The sequence below is a fragment of the Pelmatolapia mariae genome, linkage group LG4, assembly GCF_036321145.2.
Source record: "Pelmatolapia mariae isolate MD_Pm_ZW linkage group LG4, Pm_UMD_F_2, whole genome shotgun sequence".
Taxonomy (NCBI): Eukaryota; Metazoa; Chordata; class Actinopteri; order Cichliformes; family Cichlidae; genus Pelmatolapia; species Pelmatolapia mariae.
In genome coordinates, this window is record NC_086230.1 from 12409008 (window position 1) to 12430844 (window position 21837).

At 43.0% G+C, this 21837-nt stretch overlaps 2 protein-coding genes and 1 long non-coding RNA gene across 8 annotated transcripts in view; 2 read left to right on the forward strand and 1 right to left on the reverse strand.

Annotated features, from left to right (window-relative positions):
- The window catches only part of usp7 (ubiquitin specific peptidase 7 (herpes virus-associated)), a 25689-nt gene extending 14184 nt beyond the window's left edge, over positions 1–11505 (reverse strand). Inside the window, exons 1-13 of one of the 6 annotated variants that reach the window (XM_063471488.1) lie at positions 11054–11505; positions 7097–7201; positions 6257–6455; positions 4194–4332; positions 3891–3979; positions 3657–3765; positions 2686–2816; positions 2509–2563; positions 2332–2412; positions 1892–1982; positions 1691–1773; positions 1246–1355; positions 355–532 (exon numbers count right to left, since the gene is read on the reverse strand). In XM_063471488.1, coding sequence (XP_063327558.1) covers positions 355–532; positions 1246–1355; positions 1691–1773; positions 1892–1982; positions 2332–2412; positions 2509–2563; positions 2686–2816; positions 3657–3765; positions 3891–3979; positions 4194–4332; positions 6257–6455; positions 7097–7201; positions 11054–11141 — 1458 coding nt within the window. In that variant the 5' untranslated portion in view covers positions 11142–11505. Of the gene's footprint in view, positions 1–354; positions 533–1245; positions 1356–1690; positions 1774–1891; positions 1983–2331; positions 2413–2508; positions 2564–2685; positions 2817–3656; positions 3766–3890; positions 3980–4193; positions 4333–6256; positions 6456–7096; positions 7202–7861; positions 8015–10509; positions 10614–10755; positions 10775–11053 lie in introns of those variants that run through there. The other 5 variants (XM_063471483.1, XM_063471482.1, XM_063471487.1 and 2 more) reach the window with 5 other exon arrangements.
- LOC134626027 (uncharacterized) lies at positions 10729–14081 on the forward strand. The gene is made up of 3 exons (XR_010093786.1): positions 10729–10826; positions 13526–13646; positions 13898–14081. It is a non-coding gene; the product is annotated as an uncharacterized LOC134626027 (long non-coding RNA).
- A 353-nt stretch (positions 14082–14434) lies between these two features.
- On the forward strand, positions 14435–20668 carry hapstr1a (HUWE1 associated protein modifying stress responses a). The gene is made up of 5 exons (XM_063471489.1): positions 14435–14847; positions 15866–15946; positions 16384–16451; positions 17163–17373; positions 18594–20668. The coding sequence occupies exons 1-5, from the start codon at positions 14652–14654 to the stop codon at positions 18911–18913; spliced, it is 876 nt and encodes a 291-aa protein (XP_063327559.1). The 5' UTR covers positions 14435–14651; the 3' UTR covers positions 18914–20668.
- Positions 20669–21837: the final 1169 nt, after the last annotated feature.

The following is a 21837-nucleotide window of genomic DNA, read 5'->3' on the forward strand; positions in this document are numbered from 1 at the left end:
AAACATCTAAATTGTGAAACATCCCTTTTCTGACATTAGGTGATATCATCTCACCTGTCAGGAAGCTTGTGTGTTCTATCATTTTCAGTATAATAATCACTGCAGACCTGGGAGGCACTTATTCTGACTCTCAACCCTTGAATCTTAATGCATGCAGCTGTATGTAATTAATAAACACTTAAGGTCAAGAGCCAAGGTAACATAGCTCTGAATTCCTCCATAACATAAACTCATTTTTGTTTTTTTGCAAATTTACATCGAGTAGCATACAAACCCCAACAAATATGAATCCCAAAGCACACACACCCCACAGCATTTTTGGTGAAAAGTGCAGAAAAAAAAAATTGTTCTCACTATTGGATCCTTGACACTCACTTTGCCGTCTCCTTTGGGGTTAAGATAGACGACGTAGTGACCGCCATGGTTGTCCCCGCTGTGGACTAGCACAGCGTGGAGGATGTAGTTGGCTGGGTCCTTTGAGTCTGGCTTCTGGAGGAACTCGTCCAGAGGTAACTGGTCTGGAAACTCGAACCTAATGAGCACAGAAAGATGGAGAGGCGTTAGAGACAAATAAATTGAGACGAAAAAAAAAAAAAGGATGAGGTAAGCAGCAGTATTTTAAAAAATGGAAAGATAGAAATAAAAAACAAAAAATGTGAAAAAACAATGTGTAGATTAATACAAAAAGGGTCAAATATCAGCCAAAAAGTAGCATAAAAATGGAAGAACTCAAGAGTAAACTTGAGCATATTCAAAACTACTGTCATTCCACACCCACACCTGTGTCTCCGTGTACGTATACAAAGCCCTCAGGATGCCAGTTGCCCGTAGCATCATCACAAGGATGAGTCAGAGCTCATCGAAATGGCACAGCAGAAAGTTAGCACTTCTAAATGGTAGCGTTTGCTAAAAGTGTCACATTATTTCTGCTGGATTTTATTTTTAACACCATTAACTGTACACAGATTGATGGCACAGAAAACAATCTTGGTTCCTTTCTCACCGTCTGAATAAGCGAGGTCAGAGCAAGCTTTTCACTGAGCGTAAAGCTCAAGTGACATTCCTCCTTTAACCTATGCTACAATGGAGCAGATCTTCTCTAAAATTACATTCGAGCAGCACAGTTACTGTCTGGTTGTGTGACGGGGAGCGATCTACTTTAAGCAGGGTGCATTCTGCAAAGTAATTCGCAAGTAACCTTACTTCAGAAACTATTTTTAAAGCATCAGCTTGTTTTTTCCTTACCTGTCATTGATCTTGATGTTTTGGTCGGTCTGTGGGTCGTACATGAACCTCATCAGCTGCAGATGGAGGATCGGAGGGAAGGTGAGGAACTTCACTCCCTTTTCTGCTTCCTGCGACGCAAAACAAAAATGAGTCAGACATCTGGTGAGGACATCCCATTGACATTAATCCTGCCATTATAAACCCTTTCAGCTTTAGGCTGCTCATTTAAACCATATCAAAACAAGGCAGGTAAACGAGCTCCAGATCTCATTTTTAGAGCTACATATTTCTGTAGCTTGGCAAGAAAAACCGGAAACCTACTGATCCATTTGAACACGTCTAATTTTTTGAACACCAAATATTTTTTCACAATGACATATAAAAACTAAAATTTTAGTCCAATTTGCTTCAATACCAACAGCATGAAAGCAACAAGAGCCAACAAATTGCATAAATACTTCACCTGCAGCCCGTGTTCTCCTGCGTCATATTTGTTGTCTCCATCTAACTGCTCAGTTGCCACATAATCTTTGAATGACTCAAAGACTGGAAAGAAGCAAAGATGATATTTAGAAAATCGCCGCTTTGATATGTGTGTGAAAATCCTGATCATGCAGGACAAATGTGCCACTGATCAATAAAACACCACATTTATGCTACTCACTGTTCTTCTTTCCTTTTATGCTAAGCTGGATGTCATAGTAGTCCTCTATCCGCTCGGACCTGTAGTCCACATGCTTACACTGGATATATGACTGCAGAGTGACACACACACACACACACACGCAGAGTCAGACTATACGATATGAGAGGCGAGTCAGAAACATTATTTCTCATCGGGTCACGTCTTGATTTAACCTCAGTCTATTCTTAAACTGGCCTTGTTCCAGGCTACATCCTGTGCTGTGTTAGCCTACATCATGTCGCTGTGTTTACAGAATCTACTGTGCGAGACGTGCTGCAGAGACATTACTGAGCAAAATAAACACTATAAATTTCCCCTCATAAGAACAATATTGTACAAAAGATATGCAAAATATGACCATAACTAAAAGGGCGAGTCAGCTAAGAGGAGGAAGAGACGGAGAAAGAGAGATGACATACCACCATCTTTCCTCTGAAGAGCTTTGGGATTGTTCCCTCAACACAAGTGCCTTTCATTTTGTTCTCTACGTTGTCCAGGAGCTGCAGTGCGCACACACACACAAAGAAACAGTAAATACTGTCAGCTGTTGTTCACCGTGCATACAGGACCTTTTTAAACGTGTATAGGAAACTCACCACTCTGCACAGCTCCTGCACATCATGTTGCATGAAGCTATCTAGTGTTTCCCACCTGCACGTAAAAACACACACACCAAGTAAGTAATTCTGATGGTTGACCCACGTGTCAAGCATGCAAGGATCTAATAGTTTTGCTTACAACACATATAATATTCTACGCAAGTCCGAACTTACCCAAAGGACTTCGTGAGCTTCTTGGTGCCAACTGGTTTGTCGCTGTGTTGCAGCTCGTAGAAAACCCTCTGCAGTGCCAGGGGGACGCTCTTGGAGGAGTCATCTCCTTCTGTGGGCATCATGTAGACCGCCTGGGAAGGATGAGGATGCTCCAGGATTACAACTTCTATATAAAACTAATCATCTTAGACTGACTGGACTATTTTTGTGAAAACATTTACTATATTTAAACTCCAGATATGCTACTGGAAAATTTCAAGAACAGCACTTTGATCGTAGAATTAAAAGGGCCAGCATGGGAGCAACGAAACAAAAGCAGCAACTATAGTAGAACGTTACAAATAAATAAATATGCATGTCATAAAAATATATATATTTTTCAATATGTAGACGATGATATTTGAAACTGTTTCAATGCTTATTTCCTCCAGTTTTAATACTGATTACATTGACGCCTTCTAACCCTCCGACTGTTGACACACACTGCAGTGCCCACATAGCCTGGCCTATTCTCACTCACAGCGTCGTCTTCTTCCCTTTACTCATCTCATTCGCCCTGGGTCAGTAGCATTTTCTTGGCAGTAGGAAGTTGGCAAGTGCAGAGCTTAACAACTGAGCTTGTTGGCTAAAGAAAACAGCAGTCGTGTCTATTGGAAATATTTCGCATTTGGGGGAAATAAACACAAGAAAGCCGATATACAAGATCCACTCATTTAGCCAAGCTCCTGAAAGGTGGAACTACTATATCAAGAATTAAGAGCTTTGTGTACCTCATGTCACATTACAACCTGGTTATTCTTACTTGGATGAAAAATTTAAAGCTTTATGACCTTATTGAAAGTGGTGCTGAGAATCAGGGGGTTTATAGGTATTTAAAATAATCAAATCTATTATGTTAAGAACCCTATAACAGATAAGAAAAACAGCCACAGCCACACACAGTCATTAGAAGCCACAAAACAAAACCTTACCCGTCGTAGCTGGTTGGTGAAGAAGAGTGTCTGTAGCAGGCTGTTCATGTAGCAGGTCGCTCCTTGGTTCTTAAGTCCAACATAGCCTGTGTGTTTCTTTGAATCCCAGCTGGTCACAGAGACGAAAAACTTCAGTTAGTTATAAATCATAAACCCTGAACAGAACAGAGAAAATGCACATGGAAAATAGTTTATAAAGACAAAAATAAACGGCTCAAATAGAACACAACATACGCCACTCCGTGTGGGGCATCCGCCTGGACGTAGACTTCAAATGTAACTTTGTCATCGTCGATGAAGCCCCTCTCTGGATCGGTCACATCCTGAAATGCATCATTGCAAAACAGTTAATCTTTTTAAGAATAGCAGTTTTTAGTAATGAAAGAATACAACCAGGCCGAAACAAAAGGTTAACAAAATGGTAACTGCTGAGCGAGAAGAAAAAAAGAACCCCACCAACACTCACAGCAAAAATATTCCACTGTTTCTTTGACAAAAGTAACAGTACATTACTTTCTGACAGGTTTGTGTACTTACACTCCAGGACATGAAGTTGGAGAAACCCCAATCGTTCTCTTTGTGGAAGAACAGGTGACTGATCCTGCGGCTGAATGACTTCTCGTCGTCTTTGTGGTTAATGATCTTTAGCATGGCCTGTGCGTGGCAAGACCATGACCTGAAACACCAAAGACACGACACCTGAATACTAAAGAACTGTTTAAAAGTTGGATTATTTCCTCAGGAACATTTTGGCGGCACTGAAATCGGCACATTTAGAAGACTGCGTAGGCTACGACGTTAAACATAGGAGAGCAGGACCAACAACCTGTGCAAACTTATGAACCAAGTAAGCCATCCAACACTGTTCCACTTCAGCTACTGAAAAACATAAAACAGTGTTGTGCACGGTAACAGGATAAAGATGCTAATTTTACATCCTTCCACACCATTAACCAAGATATACCCAAATCACCAACAGCATCTATGCATCTCTCAGAGTGGCGTTACAAACTGAATCAATCTATAAGCCTCACATTTACATCTGTGCCCTCCCACAGCCTTCCACTTTACACACCAAAGATATATTATGAAGAGAAAATATAAACCCAAACACACAAGGGTATTTAAAAACAACAACCACCACCAGGGAAATAGGGCTGACAACACATTTTCTAAATGAAGTTATGCAGCTGAGTTGCACAAAAAAAAGAAAAGGAAAAAAAAAGTGACATTCGATTGTGAAAAATGATATTTCATTGTGGGAACTGGCAGCTGTTTGTCTCAAGAGTGGCACAGAAAACAAAAGCTGGGTTTCCACCAGAGGAGTGGTTAAAACCAGCAGCTGTGACCCCGTTAATGCAGCAATACCCAACCGCAATACAGGACGGCTGGGCTGTAATGTCGGAGCACGAAAGCTGTGCAGGTTTCAACTCCTGCTACTTCACACAGGGAGCGACAGGAAAGTGGTGAAGGCTTTAGCCTGCCACGATCGGCAAATATGAATCGGCTCGACGACTCAATAACAATAATTCAACAACCACTGTGTGGCAATGATGGCAGAAGATTCCCAATCCAACTCTGCTCCAGTAATCAAAGAAAACCCCTCTTTACAAGAATGCACCTACAGGAGCAGTTATGATTGTGCCATGTTGTTTGGGTTTTTGTAGCTATAACACAGACAGTGAAATGGAGCAAAACCTGCATCTTTTTCTTGAGGAATAATTTGTTCTGATGTTTTAAAGTATTTTGACAACACCAGTGTCAACCAGTATAAAAGCAACAAAGATGTCATAGGTGTAAACCTTCAAACAGCGGGCTGCCTGCTGCTCTGGCAGGTATCCTTCTGTATAGGACACAAGCGAAGAAAAAGAGCAGAGTATTTAAAAGTGGTCTAACTGTGTAGTTAAGGTAACATTAAATACCAGAGCTTTGCTAGTCCCAGCTATTAAGCAGACTGGGAAAGAGGAAGATGCTGCTGAAAAACTAGACATATGGAAGAAGCTTTGACTGTCTAATAGGAAGTCGAAAAGCACAGAAACGATGCAGCAGGATTGCCTCTTTACCTTTCACTAAATTAAAAAAGATAAATCCAGTTCTAATCTAATTTCACCGGCTCCAAACTTGACTGTGTGCAGTCTTAACACAAATATGTTTTCCCATTAGCAGCTGCATTTTGCAAAACAGCAATAAAAAGCATTTCCACTGCAGTCTCACAGTTTGGGATAACTGCGCTGAGCTGCTGCGGTCCTGCCAGGTACCAGAGACGACCACAACCACTCTGCGTCAGGCCTCCTGGCTACACACTAAAACCTCACTTTCACTTCATTCACTCAGAACATCATATATCATATGAGATACTTGAGAGTTTTTACTGCAGCTTTGGCAGATCTCAATTCGGGGCTCTAGGTAAACTACATCCCTCGAAGCAGTGTAGTGGATAAAACATCTGCAGGAAGTTCTTCACAGCACCACTGATCCCAACTTACAGTAGAAAAACCTACTGCAACTTTCAAAGCAGCAGAATTTCCAAGAGAGCATAAAGTGAGTTGATAATCACAGCTTATATCAGAAGGCCCACATCCCAAATCCCTCTTACGTACGTGGAATCTGACTCTGCATTACACTGCAGGAAGAAGCCCACGCTCTTCTGGTGTGGTCGGTCAGGATAGAAGCGCGGCATCACCATTATCTTCCAGGGAAGGTTCCGGACAAAGCAGGACGGGCTGAGCACTGACTCGCTCAGGCGGCTGAAACGCTCCACCACGAACCGGAAGGTCGCCTCCGACCGCCAGCTAGTGTCTGTGAGAAGACGGGAGGGTGACGCGTTAAGAGGGGGATGAGAAGGTTTAGTGTGTAACAGATTCCCTCTGATTCACTGAGAACTTTTAATTCGATACAGCACTTCTGCTTTATTTGCCCAGTGATCCAAATAATTGGGGTCAGAACTGTCATTATTCCTGGACACCTGCAATCCGACAACAGAAATTCGAGACAGAGTTCCACCCCACATGTTTTGGCAGTAGACGGTTGCTGCAGTCGAGCAGGGGTTAGCCTAAACTGCCCACTATGATGCAACAGTGGTGCAGCACAGCGCTGCGGCACCTTTTGATTTTTATTAACCTCATAAGTTATGTTTAACTCACGCTACAGAATGTAAAAGAGAAAATTACAAGTTACTTCAAACAACTTCTGAAAACTGGCAGAAGTAAGAGAAGTAAGTAAGTTAGAGAAAATACAGTTTAAATTTAATTCATACACTGCCAATAAATAACACGGACAAGAGTCTTTATGTTTTCCCACTGACAAGCTGTCAGCATTTGAGTTACTACATATAAAGACATTAACTTCAGGTGTAATTTCAACCAGATGACCTACAGTTTCTTCTACTCGAAAAGCTTCAAAGAAACTAAAGCGTTTGCAGAGGTGCACATAATCCTCACCATCCTCCATGTCCTCCTCTGTATTGTTGTGTCCGTCTGCCATGGCCACGTTACCATTGATCACTGGGTTGGCGGGGATTCTTGGAGGATCATCTGTATCCCCAGCTACACAGGGAGAGATAAACAACATAATAAGACTCCATGGATATGGCGTTCCTGGATAGATTAACATGTTAAAGACCTTTTTTTTTTCTTTACTTGGGGTAAATGTGGCTGAAAACTCTGCATTCCCAACTCGCAGGTGTCAAAAGGTCAGGAACGTGCGATCGAAACTCCTGCTACGATTAATAAAGCGTGGCACGTACTTTTATATGTTCATTTTGTAATTTTAAACCAAAATAACAAATCTGGGCAATGTGAGTAGACAGAGAAGTACAACTTAAGCGTCCTCTTATTCTCCCATTAATGCCATTTTTAGTTTCAGGTTTGGGTCACACAACTAATATAAAAAAAAATAGATATATATATTGTGGGGCATCCTTCTTTTTACCTTTTTCTTCACTTTAATGGGAAAACCCTGCTGACACGGGATAGTAAGCCTCCTTTCTCAGTCTGTGTATGACAGAGTGAGAGCAACAGAAAGCGAATGTGTGAGTGTGTATGTGTGTGTATGAGCATAACAAAGGCCCAGCAACACCAACAGTAGGCTGGGTAATTATGGATACAATGCAGGATTAAGCAGCAAGTCATCATTCAGACAAAACACACGCGTACAGGGGACAATAATTATCCCAGCTCGGCAGCTCGACGCACAATCTAATTTACCAAAACACGCCGATGAGGGAATCAGAGGCGCGCTGAATCGACTTCAAGGAGTGAGTGAAATCTGCCTGGATCCTGTGATGTCCCAAAATGGGTTGCTTTGTCACCTCGTCTCTCGCGCAAAGTTTTGCGTGTGGTACTCCTCTGTGTCGGTCTACAGGTAACGCTGCTGACCGAATCCTCCAGGAGACTGACCTCATTTACCCAAGCAGATTACACCATGCTATTGGGCTCAGTCAGTCAGCTCCATGACAACCTTTTGTCCCGCCCACTGTGTCAATCTATGCTGAAATGTATTTATTAATGGATCTGTCACCAAAAACTGCAACAGTAAGAGCCGGGAGTTTTACTTATGGGACAAAAATCCACACAGAGCAAGACTGCAGAGCTTACCCCGACTGGCTTAAACTATAAAGAGAATAAAAATGAACCCCTGTGATTTAGTTGAAGCCTCACTATAGCTGCAGTAACCCTCAAGTGAAAAGTTTTTGGAGAAAAAAAATACGCTAATCTTTTCTAATCTTATGAAGCTGAAATCCTTTGGTATAAAAGTAGCAAATGAAAGTTTGTCAATAATCACATTCAATCTTCTCCTCTAAAATACAAACTTTATGCTGAGCAAACGGAAAAAACACTCCAGATGTGTGGTTAACCCACACCAAAAAGGTTAGAACTGCACAGTTGATCTTGTTACAGTGACTTGGCACTAGGAGGCTACAATGCAGTTTGCTGCATCAGGCCACACTAAGCTGTATTCCTGTACTTTGAGCAAACTGGCCCTAAATGCCCATAAAAAATATTAAGTCCTCACCGTTGTGCCAATTGTACCCCTTAGTCTTGTATTTCTTAGAACTTTTTGAATATAAAGGCATCAAGATTGTTCAATATTAATTTTTAGAGGGACCAATATAAAAGCTTGGCCAGCCATGTGACAGCAACAGCCCTGTTTTTAAATTAGAGTGTGGAGACACACAAAAAAACAAAAACAAAAACGAGGCAAAATGACTTAGCTATGCCAAATGAGTGATGGTGGGGCTGCAACTGCATGGCGCCTCATACCATAACGGAAATGGAGTGTGGGAGTGTGTGTGTTTATGTGTGTGGTGCTTCTGAGAGAAGTCAGAAGCACCAGAAAAAGTGAGTAGTTTGTTATGTCAACTTGTCTTCACTGTCCTTGTAAGGCTTCAGTGCACCTAAGGATAAGGTATGATAGGTGAACTACCAAATAAAGGAGGGGGGGGGGAAGAGAGTCCGCTAAATGCACCTGCTACTAGTGATTAGTGTTACAATGAATCATCAAACAATGCAAATGTTATGCCTGGTCATTTCTTTATTTACTCCACAGCATGCATGTAACTGCTTATGGTCATTTGTATAATACGTGCTCCCAAATAACAAGCAAAAGCGTGTGAAAACATAGTAAAACTAAAAGGTCTGAATGACGCAGTGAAAGTGCCCACTGGTCCCTACTCAGCCCCAAGTTGACATCAGCGTAAACTTAATAAAAATGCTGGTAGTGCGGGTGTTGTGTGTGCAGACTGCTTAAATGACCGCCTCGGACTCCAAATTGAACCCCAAAAACGTAAAAAAAAAAAAAGAAAAAAAAAACAGATCATTAAAAATGGCGAGCTCCATGCCTTTTGGTCTTCCATACAATGAAGCAGCAAATCCCCGCGCTGCCTCTGTGCGGGCCTGGCTTACCGCAGCGGCGACTACCGTTACTTGCCAGCGCTGCTCCACGTTTCACGTAACGACACTAAATACCAGGTTATAAATTAACATACAACGGGATAATGTACGCTTGGTGTTCCACCTTGTTATTATTTCAGCAGGGATAGCTAAAATGTAGTGTGTTAGCTACCACAGGATTGACGCATCTGCGTTCCCGTTAGCCACCTTAGCAAACACTAGCCACAGATTCACCTCAAGGCCTTTATTAGCCAACATTAGCTGGAGTCAAGAAGTACCAGCTATTGATGTAGATTTACTGTTAGAGGAATCATTTTACCCTCAGCTGCTAAATTATAACCGTGAGATAAAATTTAGACAAGCGAAAAGCCCGGAAAAAAATTCAAGGCCCGGCTCTCGCGCAAAAGGCAAAATCTTAACGATGCAAAATACAAGCCACCATTTTGGAACGCCACACACCCCCTCCGTGCACTAGTTGGCTAGCTAGCTAGCATGCTAGCTGGAGAAAGAACGTAACGAGGTGCGCCTTGGAGCTAATTGACTAGCTCAATATTAGCAGCCGCGCTAGCACCGTTCTTCGCGTTTTACAAGGCGTAACGCGCAAAGTGGATTTTAGTGAAGCAGATACTCTGCTACAATATGGTAACATGTCAAACTTTGGAGACACACCTAACATATTTTTACCCAAATGGTCAACCGATCTCTTTAGCCATTTGGAAACCAGCATTCAATGTACGAGCAATCACACGATGCTAACGCACACGCTCTCTCTTTTAGAGGCTGAACCAACGTTACTTGTCGAACAGCAACTAACAGACTAAAGTTTAACGTTATCAGTAAAAAATAAAAACATATATATCACTACTTTATTCGCGGGAGAAGTGATGAACGCAGCTAGCGATAGCTGTCAAAATCACCCCAAAAGCCCACACAGCCAAGTCAGAGCAGAGAGATTAATTTACCTTAGCGTTGGATCCGTGTTAATTGCAACACTAAGCAGACTGTTTACAAACACTTGGGCCACCAACAAGCATCGGGCCCGGAATTCTGTGAGTGCAAGCGGATTCTAGACGGCGGTGATTTGGCAATCTCGAAGCAACAAGCCGATGAACTGTTTATTTGGAGATACGGTTGCCGATCAGAATGAATGATTTATGCGGCTAATCTGCGACAATGTGCGGGGAAAATGCCACCGGTTCCGGATATACCTGCAAACAGCTGAATATCGCAAGCATACGAAGATCGTTAAGGGCTCGGTTCGCTTGTAACGCAAAATGAGGTCAGCTGCATACAAGTATGCTGCATCGGACGCACAATCAGCAAAAAACCAACCGGCTATCTCTGCTAGCTGCAGGCCTCCGTGTTTACTGAGATGTTGGGCTCAGTTAATGCGGATAAAATTCCGTGCATTTCTCGTGCAAATGTTAACTTATGGCACAAACCTGGTAAAAAAAAAACAATAGAACAATAAAAAGTCCGTTCACTTTACTCGGGGCCATTACTTACCTTCCATCTCCATGTCCTCCGGTTCACTGAGCTGCTGCTCGCCGGCTTTCTGTTGCTGCTGCTGCTGCGTGTGGTGATGGTGGTTCATGTTGGCAGGTGGCGGTGTTGTTGTTGTAGGTGTGATGCGGTGTTCCCTGTTTTCTCTGTTGCCCTCGACCTTGTCCAGGGTCGGCTCGGTGGGGAACCGGGTTCTGGACTGCTGGTGAGGTGTAGTGGGATGCGGAGGTGGGGTGGACAGGTCGAGCCTTGGCGGCCGGGCCTGCTCTGTTGCGAACTCGGCCTTGTCCGCTGTCAGCGCCGGGGAGTGAGGAGGGGAGGTCGGCGGGGGAGCGGGTAGAGAAACGCGGACGTATTTGCTCGCTATTCGCCCAATCTCGGCGCCTTTGGTGGGTGCGAGTCGCTGGCTGACGGCGGGGGTTGCGATGGATGTAATTAGGGGAGGGCGGGGGGGGCTCCGAAATCGGAGGCCCGCTGAAATTAGCTAAATCAATCCGGGTCTACCCCGGGAAATGTGGGGCAATAAGAGAACTCAGAGCACGACCTGCACCGTCAGGTACAAATACCCTGTTTCTAGCTAGCGCTAAGCTACCTGACACTAGGCAGCCAAATGGTATTAAAGGTACGACAATGAAAACAAAGGCTCATTTGCTATACACACACATTCAACAACTTTGCCTGCGATATCCCCAGTCTGTGTGCTCCTCCGATTGTCCCTCGTCTGGGGGAGAGCGGAGGAAAAAGCTATCCATTCAAACCAGCTTCCCAATACGGAATAGCACTGATGTTAACGTTAATTTAGAAGTTCGCGGAGACGACAGTTTGCGCGGCCCGACATAAACCAAAATCCTCCAAACTGCCCTAACACGACAGACGACAAAACGCTGCAGCAGCTCGTTGCATTTCTAGCTATTCCCCTCGCTTCTCGTGAAGAATGTGCCCGGTCATACAACGCTAGCCTGAGCTGTGCGGCTCCCTCAACCCGCTCCTCCCGTTTGGTTTGTGATGTCTGAGGTAAATCTCAAAATGGCGGTCGCGCTTTTCTCTGAAATGTCACATCCGCATGGAGATCCAAACACGGGCCCATCCCCGAGCCAGCTTCTCCATCCACGCGAAATCACACAGGCCGGGTCGTGTGTGTATTAAAGGGAGAGGAAATATAAGCGCTAACGACAATTATTACACGAGTGGGACTGGTTTAATGGCTGTACGTGGTGTGACATTGATTTGAATGGGAGAAATCGCTGAGCTGTGGGGCTAAACTGTGTAAATACGTGGTAATAGCGTGTGTGACGTTTTACCCAGCAAGGTGACAAAACCAAAAGTTTTCATTGAGCAATTCTGAGCAGATTTACTTTTTCTTTTTTTTTATTAATTAAATCCGTGCTTTCAGAAACATTGTATGGAAACACAACATGATTCAGCCTATAAAACTGTAAAACCACGTGGTTTCCACTGGCATTAAAGACAGGAACCCATTTTCACAAGCGGGACTTTTATTTTATAGTGAACACGAATATTTTTTTTTCAACTATTGTGCCTGCACAGCTGTGTTAAATTAACTTTTAATATCACACCATGGACAGCTTGAGTCATTACCAGTTATTTTATTTATTCAATTTTGTATTTTAATTTGTGTCTACCTGGTTATCAGTTTCATTCAACATGTGTGTTAACTTTATGGACTTGGGTTTTCAAGAGCTTGCGTGCACTTTCATGCTTGGATGCACTATATTACTCGAGATTTAACTGAAACAGGACAATTTAAAAAACTGAAATGGAAAAACAACAACTGCGTAATGTATTGAGAATATAATATCATATCCACCAAATAAAATCTACTGCCTTCCAAGGTTATTATAATAAGAAGTCCAAAGTAAACTCGATTCAAGTGAAACATTTTAGTTAACTAAAAGTAAAAAATAAACTTTTGAAGAAAATTAACTAAAATCAAATTTAAAAAATTGAGGAAATTTCCTTAGCTTTAATAGTTTGATTATAATAACAGCAACAATACTACTACTACTACTAATAATAATAATAATAAAGACTCTTTGTTTATTCAGACTCTTGATGTGTGCAAGAGTGAGTCAAATGAGTCAGATTTTCCTAGGTTATGCCTGGCAGTTGCCCTTCATGCAACAGTAATTAAAAAAGACTCAAACTAACACTGGAACTAGTAAAAACTAAACTACAACGTAACATTTTCAAACAATAAAAACTAAACTGAAACAAGAAAATCAGCCGACGTGAACTAAATTGAATTAAAAACGAAAGTCAAAAACTAATTGGAAAATACAAAACTATAGTAAAACTGCTGCCTTCCTGTTCTAACACCATGTTATTTACTTTAGAGCTGATCGCCTGCCTGCTCAAGAACGCGTTAATAAAGTAAATGCACATTTTGGATTAATTTCCAGATTTTACTATTAACAAGTATCTTTTTCTTCTTCTTCTTTTGGCTGCTTGCTTTAGGGGGCTCCATCTCACCTGTAACCCCCATCATTCTCCTCCACCCATCTTCCTCCGTGACAGATGTGATATGCACCAACCCTCTGCATATCATCCTTCACAACGTCCACGAATCTTCTCTGAGGTTTTTCTCTTTTCCTCCAACATCTTCTATCCAAGGCATCCCAAACCCTCTCAGCCTTGGCTCTTTAACTTTGTCTTCTGTGCTCAACCTAACATGTCCTACTGATGTACTCAACCAACCTATATTACAAACTATTACATTCTTTCAATAAATGAAAGAACATTGTCAAAAAGCAACAATACTTTTAATGCTCATATAACTTTGTGGGACAATACGGGTTCCACTAATCATACATTCTTTTTTTCTTGTAGCTGGTTCTTCTCAGAGCAGCAGGTCTGAAGAAGAGTTTCATGAAATGGCGCCATCTAGTGGAAATATGTCAGTCCTACACTCGGCTTCGTCTAATGAACTTGAACGCTCATGGGTTTAGAAAAGTCTATTTTTTGTTGTTGACGTATATATTTTTAATATACTTACAATGCAACAGTTCATATATTATAAGTCTGTAAGTTATGCCTAGATTAATAGGTGATAATTCGCTATATCTAAGGCTATAGAAATGATCAACTTTAATATAATATAATGTAATATAATATAATGTGCTTGTGTTTGCTCTCTGAGCTCCGTGTCTCTTGCTAGCTTAATAAATTTGCCAGCGAGCACTTAAAGTAAGTGAATTTTCACTGAGCTTCTTTTGTGTCAGCGGTGTGAGGGACGTGTCTGAAAGCCAATTAAACTGCGTGCACAGACCCAGAGCCCACCTTGCAGCGTTCATGTGGCCATTTGTCGCTGACATGTAGAGTAATGGGGCGGGAGGAAGTGCATAACAGGATAGTCTGTGGTGCATATATCCCGACGTCGGCAACTAGGAAAAATAGTTAGCTAGGTTTATGATGGCAGGAGTAGGTGGCGACGCAGTATCGTAGTACGAAATAGAAAAGAAAAAAAAATAACAAAAACATAAAAGTACTCATGATTTCCCCTCATATAACTCTTTAGACGGCGTCGAAACGGCCATCTTTTCAAGCTAAAAATCGAATTTCCTTCGAGTTTTTGGCGTATTAAATGGAGGAGAAGAAGGAAGACGGCGACTCGGAGATACAGGAACACGGACCCGAGCACTGGTTCTCAAAATGGGAGCGACAGTGTTTGGCCGAAGCGGAGCAGAGGGAGCCGAGCGAGGAGGACGTCGACAACGAGCAGGATAAACTGTGGCATCTCTTCCAGAACTCCGCCACTGCCGTGGCACAGTTATACAAAGGTCCAGCCCAGCGCTCTCCTTTTTGCTTGTCCGTCTAACGGTGCCTGCATCCTCCCTTGGCTTGTTTGTTAGCAGCCTGACTGTACACCGAGCCCTATAAACTAACGTTAACGGCAGTGTAGCTAGCTCTTTAGCAAGCTCCTCGTTTAGCCGGGTACTGGGGAAACTATCGTTTACAGGTGAATTTTGCAATGCTACATTTTTTTCTAGCTAGTCCGGGCTAGCTGGTGACAAAGAATTGTGAGCTATAACCTGGCGTTGTGTAGTTACTACGAGCACCAAATAGCAGTGGCCACATCGACGAAGCGATGAGGTAGTTCGAGTTAACGCGAATACTTTGACACTAAAGTTTGACAGCCGCTATCGTCAGGTTAGCCAGGCTAGTTACAAAATGGCGATGGCAACAACAATCGTAGCTACGCGACATTCCCAGATGACAGTCTGCTGTGTGCTGTCAGTGTTAACATCTGCTACACCGGTATCGATTGGTTGTAGACGTTGTCCCCCAAACGCGTTGAAATAAGAGCCCGCACATACGTATCCACTGGCTTTGTTTTGTTTTTTAAACAGCCGGCTAGCTGGCGAGTTGAGCCGATGCGAAACGTTATAATCACAAGATGGCGAGGATAATATTGGTTTGTCTACAATCTGCTGTAGCTTGGCTCTGATCGGTCGTGATAAATCCCCGGCACGTAGAAACAGGAGTTTGGCTTAAGTCTTTACCAGTGTGTGTGTTTGACTGGGCTCTGCAACTTTACTGCTGAGAGGGCAGTTAAGTTCGTGTGTCGGCACTCTCCTGCTAAACAAGCTGCTGCCAAGCTGGCCATCTAGCGCTGACTGCCAGTTATTTTTATGCCAAACCCTGTCCCCCTTGCAGTTGTAGATGCAAGACAAAATGGCGAATGAAAATGATCCTCAACTTCAACCCCTTTGCTGTCATTTGACCACCACTAGTATGGCACCATGGTATTTGCTTTAAATTACAAGTGTTTTTTTATTATTCCTCTCTCACCTTCAGACAGAGTATGCCATCAGCAGGGCCTGTCATTGTGGGTGCCATTTCAGAACGCTGCTACAGCAGTCACCAACCTTTACAAAGGTAACCAACCACATCCTCCTCCATCCTTGTTCCTTTGAGCAGGACTACCAGGTTCTACACTTCCTGTTGTGTCTGTGCGTTAAGCCAGCGGTGTAGACTCTGGCTGTAACTTTGTTAGTTTTGGGAAATGTTTTTGATCTGTCCCCCCACGTGAAAAGGTAAACAGAAGTGGTTATTATCGCTGATCAACCCCGTGTTGTTCAGCTTGTCACATGGTTTAAGGGACCAAAAACAAACAAAAAACACACAGCACAATGTCAGATATTCACTAGTGAAACAAAGCCTGTCTCTTAGTAGAGCATCTCCACTTCTAAATACATAATAAATAGCGTACAACATGAGAAATGTTAAATAGAGATACATATTTGGTTGGCTTTGTTATATATAATAGTGAACAGCTGTTGTTGTTGTTTTAATGTTGTCTTTCACTCTCACAGAGAGTGTTGAGGCCCATCAGAGAAGCTTCGATCGGGGCATCCAGATAGGACACCAACGTCGTAATAAGGTGGGTCTTGTTCCTCTGCTTGTGACTAATTGTGACTTTACAGTTTCCTGTCATAGGCTTGTCGTTTAGAAAACCAAAATTAGCTATGCACGACAGGGTCAATGAAGGATATTACAAAAAAAAAAGAAGACTGGATCAGTGTTTGTTGATAACAGATGCCCGACTGTAGAGCCTGTGACGCAGCCTTCCCTACTCTAAGTGACCAATGTCTTTGCTGACATTTATGCTTTTACTGGTGCATTATGTGTTAATTACCATGTGGTTGTCTCCCAGTGTTTTTGCAGTGGCACACATGATAGAGAGAAATTAAAATGTTGGGACTTTACCCCTCCTGGGTCCCTTTTCATTGTTAAACAAAGAGTAAACATTTGTTCCTGTAGTTTTTCCACTTCTTTGTTGAAACTGTTGGAGTAGACCTGAGGGAATTGACTATCTCCCTCCAGGAATTTACAGACATTTGCGAGTCCTTATATTGATGCTGCGATTAATATTCCTTATGTTGAGATGATGAGTGTTATTCTTACTGATAAGTTCAAAAATGCAATGGAAATGTAACTGTACTGAACAATCTCAACAGTCGCCGCCTGCTTCAACCTGACGTGTAGTTAAATTTCTCGGGAGATGTGCGTCAGGTTGTGCTGTAGGGTTTCAGTATATGCTTCCTTTTGAAGCATAAATTCTCAGCTTTTTATAATGTGCATTGGATTACAGGACATGTTGGCCTGGGTGAAAAAGCGCCGGAGAACCATCCGCAGGGAGGATCTGATCAGCTTTTTATGCGGCAAAGCACCACCGCACAGAAGTAGCAGGGCCAACCCTCGGCTGGCCATGGTGGCCCCCAGCCGCGCTAATTCACCAGCAGAGACTGGCTCATCTGTAGAAGCGGACCTCCAGCCCTTCAGGGAGGCCATAGCACTGCATGGTGAGGACATTTAAGTGCAAGGCTGACTCACAGCTGACACACCGGTGGGAAGTCATACCAAAGAATCAGAATTGACTTAAACCCCCTCAGTGGCAGCTACAATGTTAAATAACTTGTGTGTGTGTGTGTGTTATTTATGCTCGTAAACGTATGTGTGTGACCTCCTGGTTCCTAAGTTTGATAGATAAATGGTTAATGTACCACAGTGACTGTGAGATGAGGTCTTTCATAGGAGACCTTTTAAACAGGTCTGTCATGTCTGAGCATTTCAGTGCTGTGTTTAAGGCCTCTCATGTGTTCATGAGAGGCCTTCTGTGTTTGCGCCTGTGAGAGATTGGAGGCTTGACCTTCTGCTACATGTGGCTCAGAGATAAGGGTTTTTTTTTCCACAAGGGTGTGTGAAAGCCCTTTTTTTTTTTTTTTTTTTTTTTTTTTTTTTCCAGGTCAATTCCTGTCATTTGTGTTTGCAAGACACTATTTGACTAATCGAAAGACAAATTGATTCCTATTACTCACCTTTCTATAATTAAGTTCCATTTGAATATGCTGGTATTTTTTGCTGTGCTGTACCACAAATAAATACTCAGAACTTGACGAGCGTCACATTGCGGGTGCATCTGAGGTCAGACTGGGTCAGATTACAGAAACGGAAGTCTATGACATTTCACAGTTCATCACAGTTTGTCACCTGTTTGTATTTTGCTGTGATCATCAGGCCTGATAGATTAACTTTAACTTGGTTGAAATTAGGAACATGGTGATTAACTGCAAGCCTTCTCTTTTTGTATATCTCTGTCAGATTGGATCATGCGCTATTGGTGGTTTTTTAACATGAACAATATGCTGAGTGTTTCATTCCTTTTTAAATTGATGAATTCAGCCTGAAATTATTTTATTTGTTGCATTAGAAATGAGAAAATGGCAATATTACTCAGTGCTGTCACCTTTCTGCTGAAATAGCTGTGTAATCAGGAGCTGATAGTTAGGAGCTTCCTTTTCAGGGGAACAGATGCTGATGTGATTTTTATGTTGGCTTTTATGAAAAATGAGTTTGTTTATCTTTTAAATGGTTGATGGACAAAGTTGATTTTTTTTATTTTATTATTATTATTTTTTTTAATAAGCCTAATGGAAGCTTTCTTCTTATCAGAGGCTGTAAATGAGACGTAGACGTCTATCTGCTGCTAAACTTCCTGTTCTTTTTTCGTCTCCTTCTTCAGGTCTGAGTGGTGCCATGGCGAGCATCAGCGTGCGCTCCGGTGCTCCGGGTTCTCCTACACATGTCAGTGGGAGCAGCAGTAACGGAGGTGGTGCGAGCGGAGGTGCTTCTTCCGGCTCTGGGCCAGTGTGCCGCAGCAGGCGTAATGGGCTCCAAGACGTCGACCTAAACACTTTCATCTCAGAGGAGATGGCGCTGCATCTGGACTCTACTGGCGCCGCCTCTGCCGGAGGGGGGGGAGGAACCAGGAAACGAAACTCCACCCAATGTAGTGATGTCATCACAGACTCCCCAACGCACAAACGCAACAGGATGATTTGATCTGCCCCCTGCCAACATGCGAGGGGAGGGGATGGTGGGTGGGTTAGCCTTCAAAGCCAAGGCTAGGAGAGGGGGCGGGGGGATGGATGGGCTCGTGTGGGACATGTGCAGATGTACAGACACGCGCACTCGGATGCTTCGGCTGAAGATGAAAACGAGGACTGAAAGCTCTCGAATTCTAGTCCTTGTCTCCTTTCCCAGCTCTTTTACTACAAATCATCGATCTACAATCAAGAACACTTAACGAGTGGGCGTGAGTGTGCACGCAGGTGACCAGGAAGCCACGTCGCACATTCCTCAAACACCGCCCTGGAAAGGAGACAACGAAGAAAGTTCCCGACTTATCCTGGGATCCACACAGTTCTTGAGGGGGGCAATAACGCTCCGTGCTGCTCGACAAGTAAAAGCCACTTTGATCTTTGACACATTTGTGCCCTTCCCTCCCTTAACCTCACTCATCCTCACCCGCCACCTTAATAAGGAAGTGAGGGCCATGATCAAATCGCTTCACTCAGTGGACTGTGTCGCTCGCCAAACGTTGGACCCGAGTCACCCCTGCGTTAACCCCACCCCCTTCTTTTTGTTACTTCATCATTGCAGCTCTTAGTTGGCGTAGCCTGTCAGTGGTGGAGCTAAATCGCCTAGTAGGAGTACGGGTGTGTGTTTGTGGCATCACGCTGCCTCATCTGCCACTTTGTAAGCAGTTCCGTTTGTCTGGCTACTAGGTTGACGGCGTCTAACTACAACAGCAGGCTGTCAGTGTTTGGACATTCAGACTTTATTCTCTGCTAAGTGCTCTGCTTCTACAGTGGCTCGATTTGTACTTCAGGCCGTCACCTTTTCTTTGTTTTTAGTTTTTCAACCACCAGTGTTAAATTCTAGGTTTGTTGCCACTGTTTTCAGCAGCTTTAGCCAAGTTAATTTTCCGTTCTTTTTCCACTTTTTTTCCTGTTGTTGTTGCTGTTGAGGATAATGGAAAAGGAATTGTATTTTCTTTGTTTATGCAGCTTCTCCAACAGCCCCTTTCCCCCTCTGCTCTAGTCTTATTATGAAAGCAGCTGCTGTTTTCCCGTGGTCGTGGGATGATTCTGATGAGTTGCAATAAGGATTTTTTTGCACTTAGTTTTCACTTCTGTCTCATGCAAATAAATCGGCTCTTCCATTTTTATTCCAGCTGTACCTTTGTCCGGCCCTAAACGTGCACACTTATGAGTTGTCCACACACTACATTCACCTCTTTTCTACAAATGGCGGCGCTGATCTAATCATGCATTTCAGCCAGGCGCCACAGCACCGCTCATCAAAATTAGAACCACTCATGCTGATGGCAGTCCTCAGATTCTGTGTCCACCGTGCTTTTCGAGATGCTCGATAACATTTAGTCCTCTAACTTGATTAAAAACGTGGGCAGTTTCCCAGGAAAAACCGGCTCGGCACCGCTTTTGTGGAATAGAGGTTTAAGTGTGGGGATGCTTAGAAATAAAACAGGAGCTCTCGCACTCACTTGATTTTTGTCACTTCTTCAAAATTATTTGAACACGTTGCAGAGACTGTTTGACAAATGGTGTAAGATATTGGAAGAAAAAGCCGAACTTAATTTTTTTAGGCTTTAGGAGTGGTGGCACGCTCAAAAACAACCACCAAACATGCCACCCGGCGCACACGAGGTAACTGGGCCAGCGTGTCGGATGGGAAGATGGATGCTGTCTGTATTTTGTGAAAGGGGTGTGTGCATTAATAAAATGTGGATGGGTTTGTTTTTTGTTTTGTTTTGTTTTTTTAACTTGGTACAGAACGAAGTAACATGGGGTTGAGTTTCATTCCTAAAATGGTTGTTTACTTCCAACATTCAGTGAGGGAGCAGAGCAGGAGACATTAATGGCACATGAGTCAATAAACGGGGTAAAACAAAGCAATATGAATCAGTTTGTTTTAGGATGTTAACGTGATGTTATCAGAGCTAAACCTGAGCATGTTTGTGGGTGTAAATGATTAAAGAAATCTTGAGTGGTCTCAGTATTAAACCAGCCCTGCCATGTTAATGATACAGCGCGCTGTTCTACCTGTATTACACACAGGAAGTGACCATTGTGGTGTTAATGTTTCCTGCTTTCTTCTCCGTTTGTTCCTCATGTTGACTCCAGTTCTCTCCCTTTCACATTTTATGGCCTGTGAAGTGGCCTTTATTTAGTTGTATAAAGCATGCCAGTTTGGTTTTTTATTTTGTTTTTTTAACTTAAATTCCGGTCACCGATTTCATTTTGCGTTTTCTTTTTTGTGCTCTAGGTTGCCTTTTATGTTCCTATGATTTCAGGCTTTTCAGTAGGAAAAAGAACCCGGGTGATGTTTGGCGATCTGTCAAAGTCCTGGATCTGTGAAACCGCTGAGACTCAAAATGTAAGCTTGGTATTGAACACCTCAGCTTTGCCTGCAGAGGGCGGAGGGGAGGTGGGGTTTAAGTGTCTGGTAAGCTGAGCTGCTTCAGCCATCACTGATTCAGTGAATAATCTTAACATAGGACCCAACCTTGATTCTTGAACAGACAAATGTGCCGTAAAGTCACATTTCAGGTCTGGTGCAGTTAAACCTGTGGGTTTCAACTTTGGCAAAAAAAAAAGTATTTCAATTTATTTTCTTTTAGGTGGTGTAGCTCCTGAGAACTGACTGGTCTGCTTGTCCACACGCTCTTCATTAAAGCAGAGGAATGCATTTCGAAATGTTCTAGTTTTCTTCTCTTAGACGCTTTGGCTCGCTGTTCTGTGTCTAACACTCCACTTCGGCAGTATTGTTTCTGAGACGAAACGAGGTGTTCGGCTACAAACTAGTAGCTTCACCCGCCTGCTGTTTCTGTTGCACGTCATGTCAGTTACAGGGTGTGTGCCGACAGGAAAAGCACTTAAAGGTTGAGCCTATAAAAGGATGTC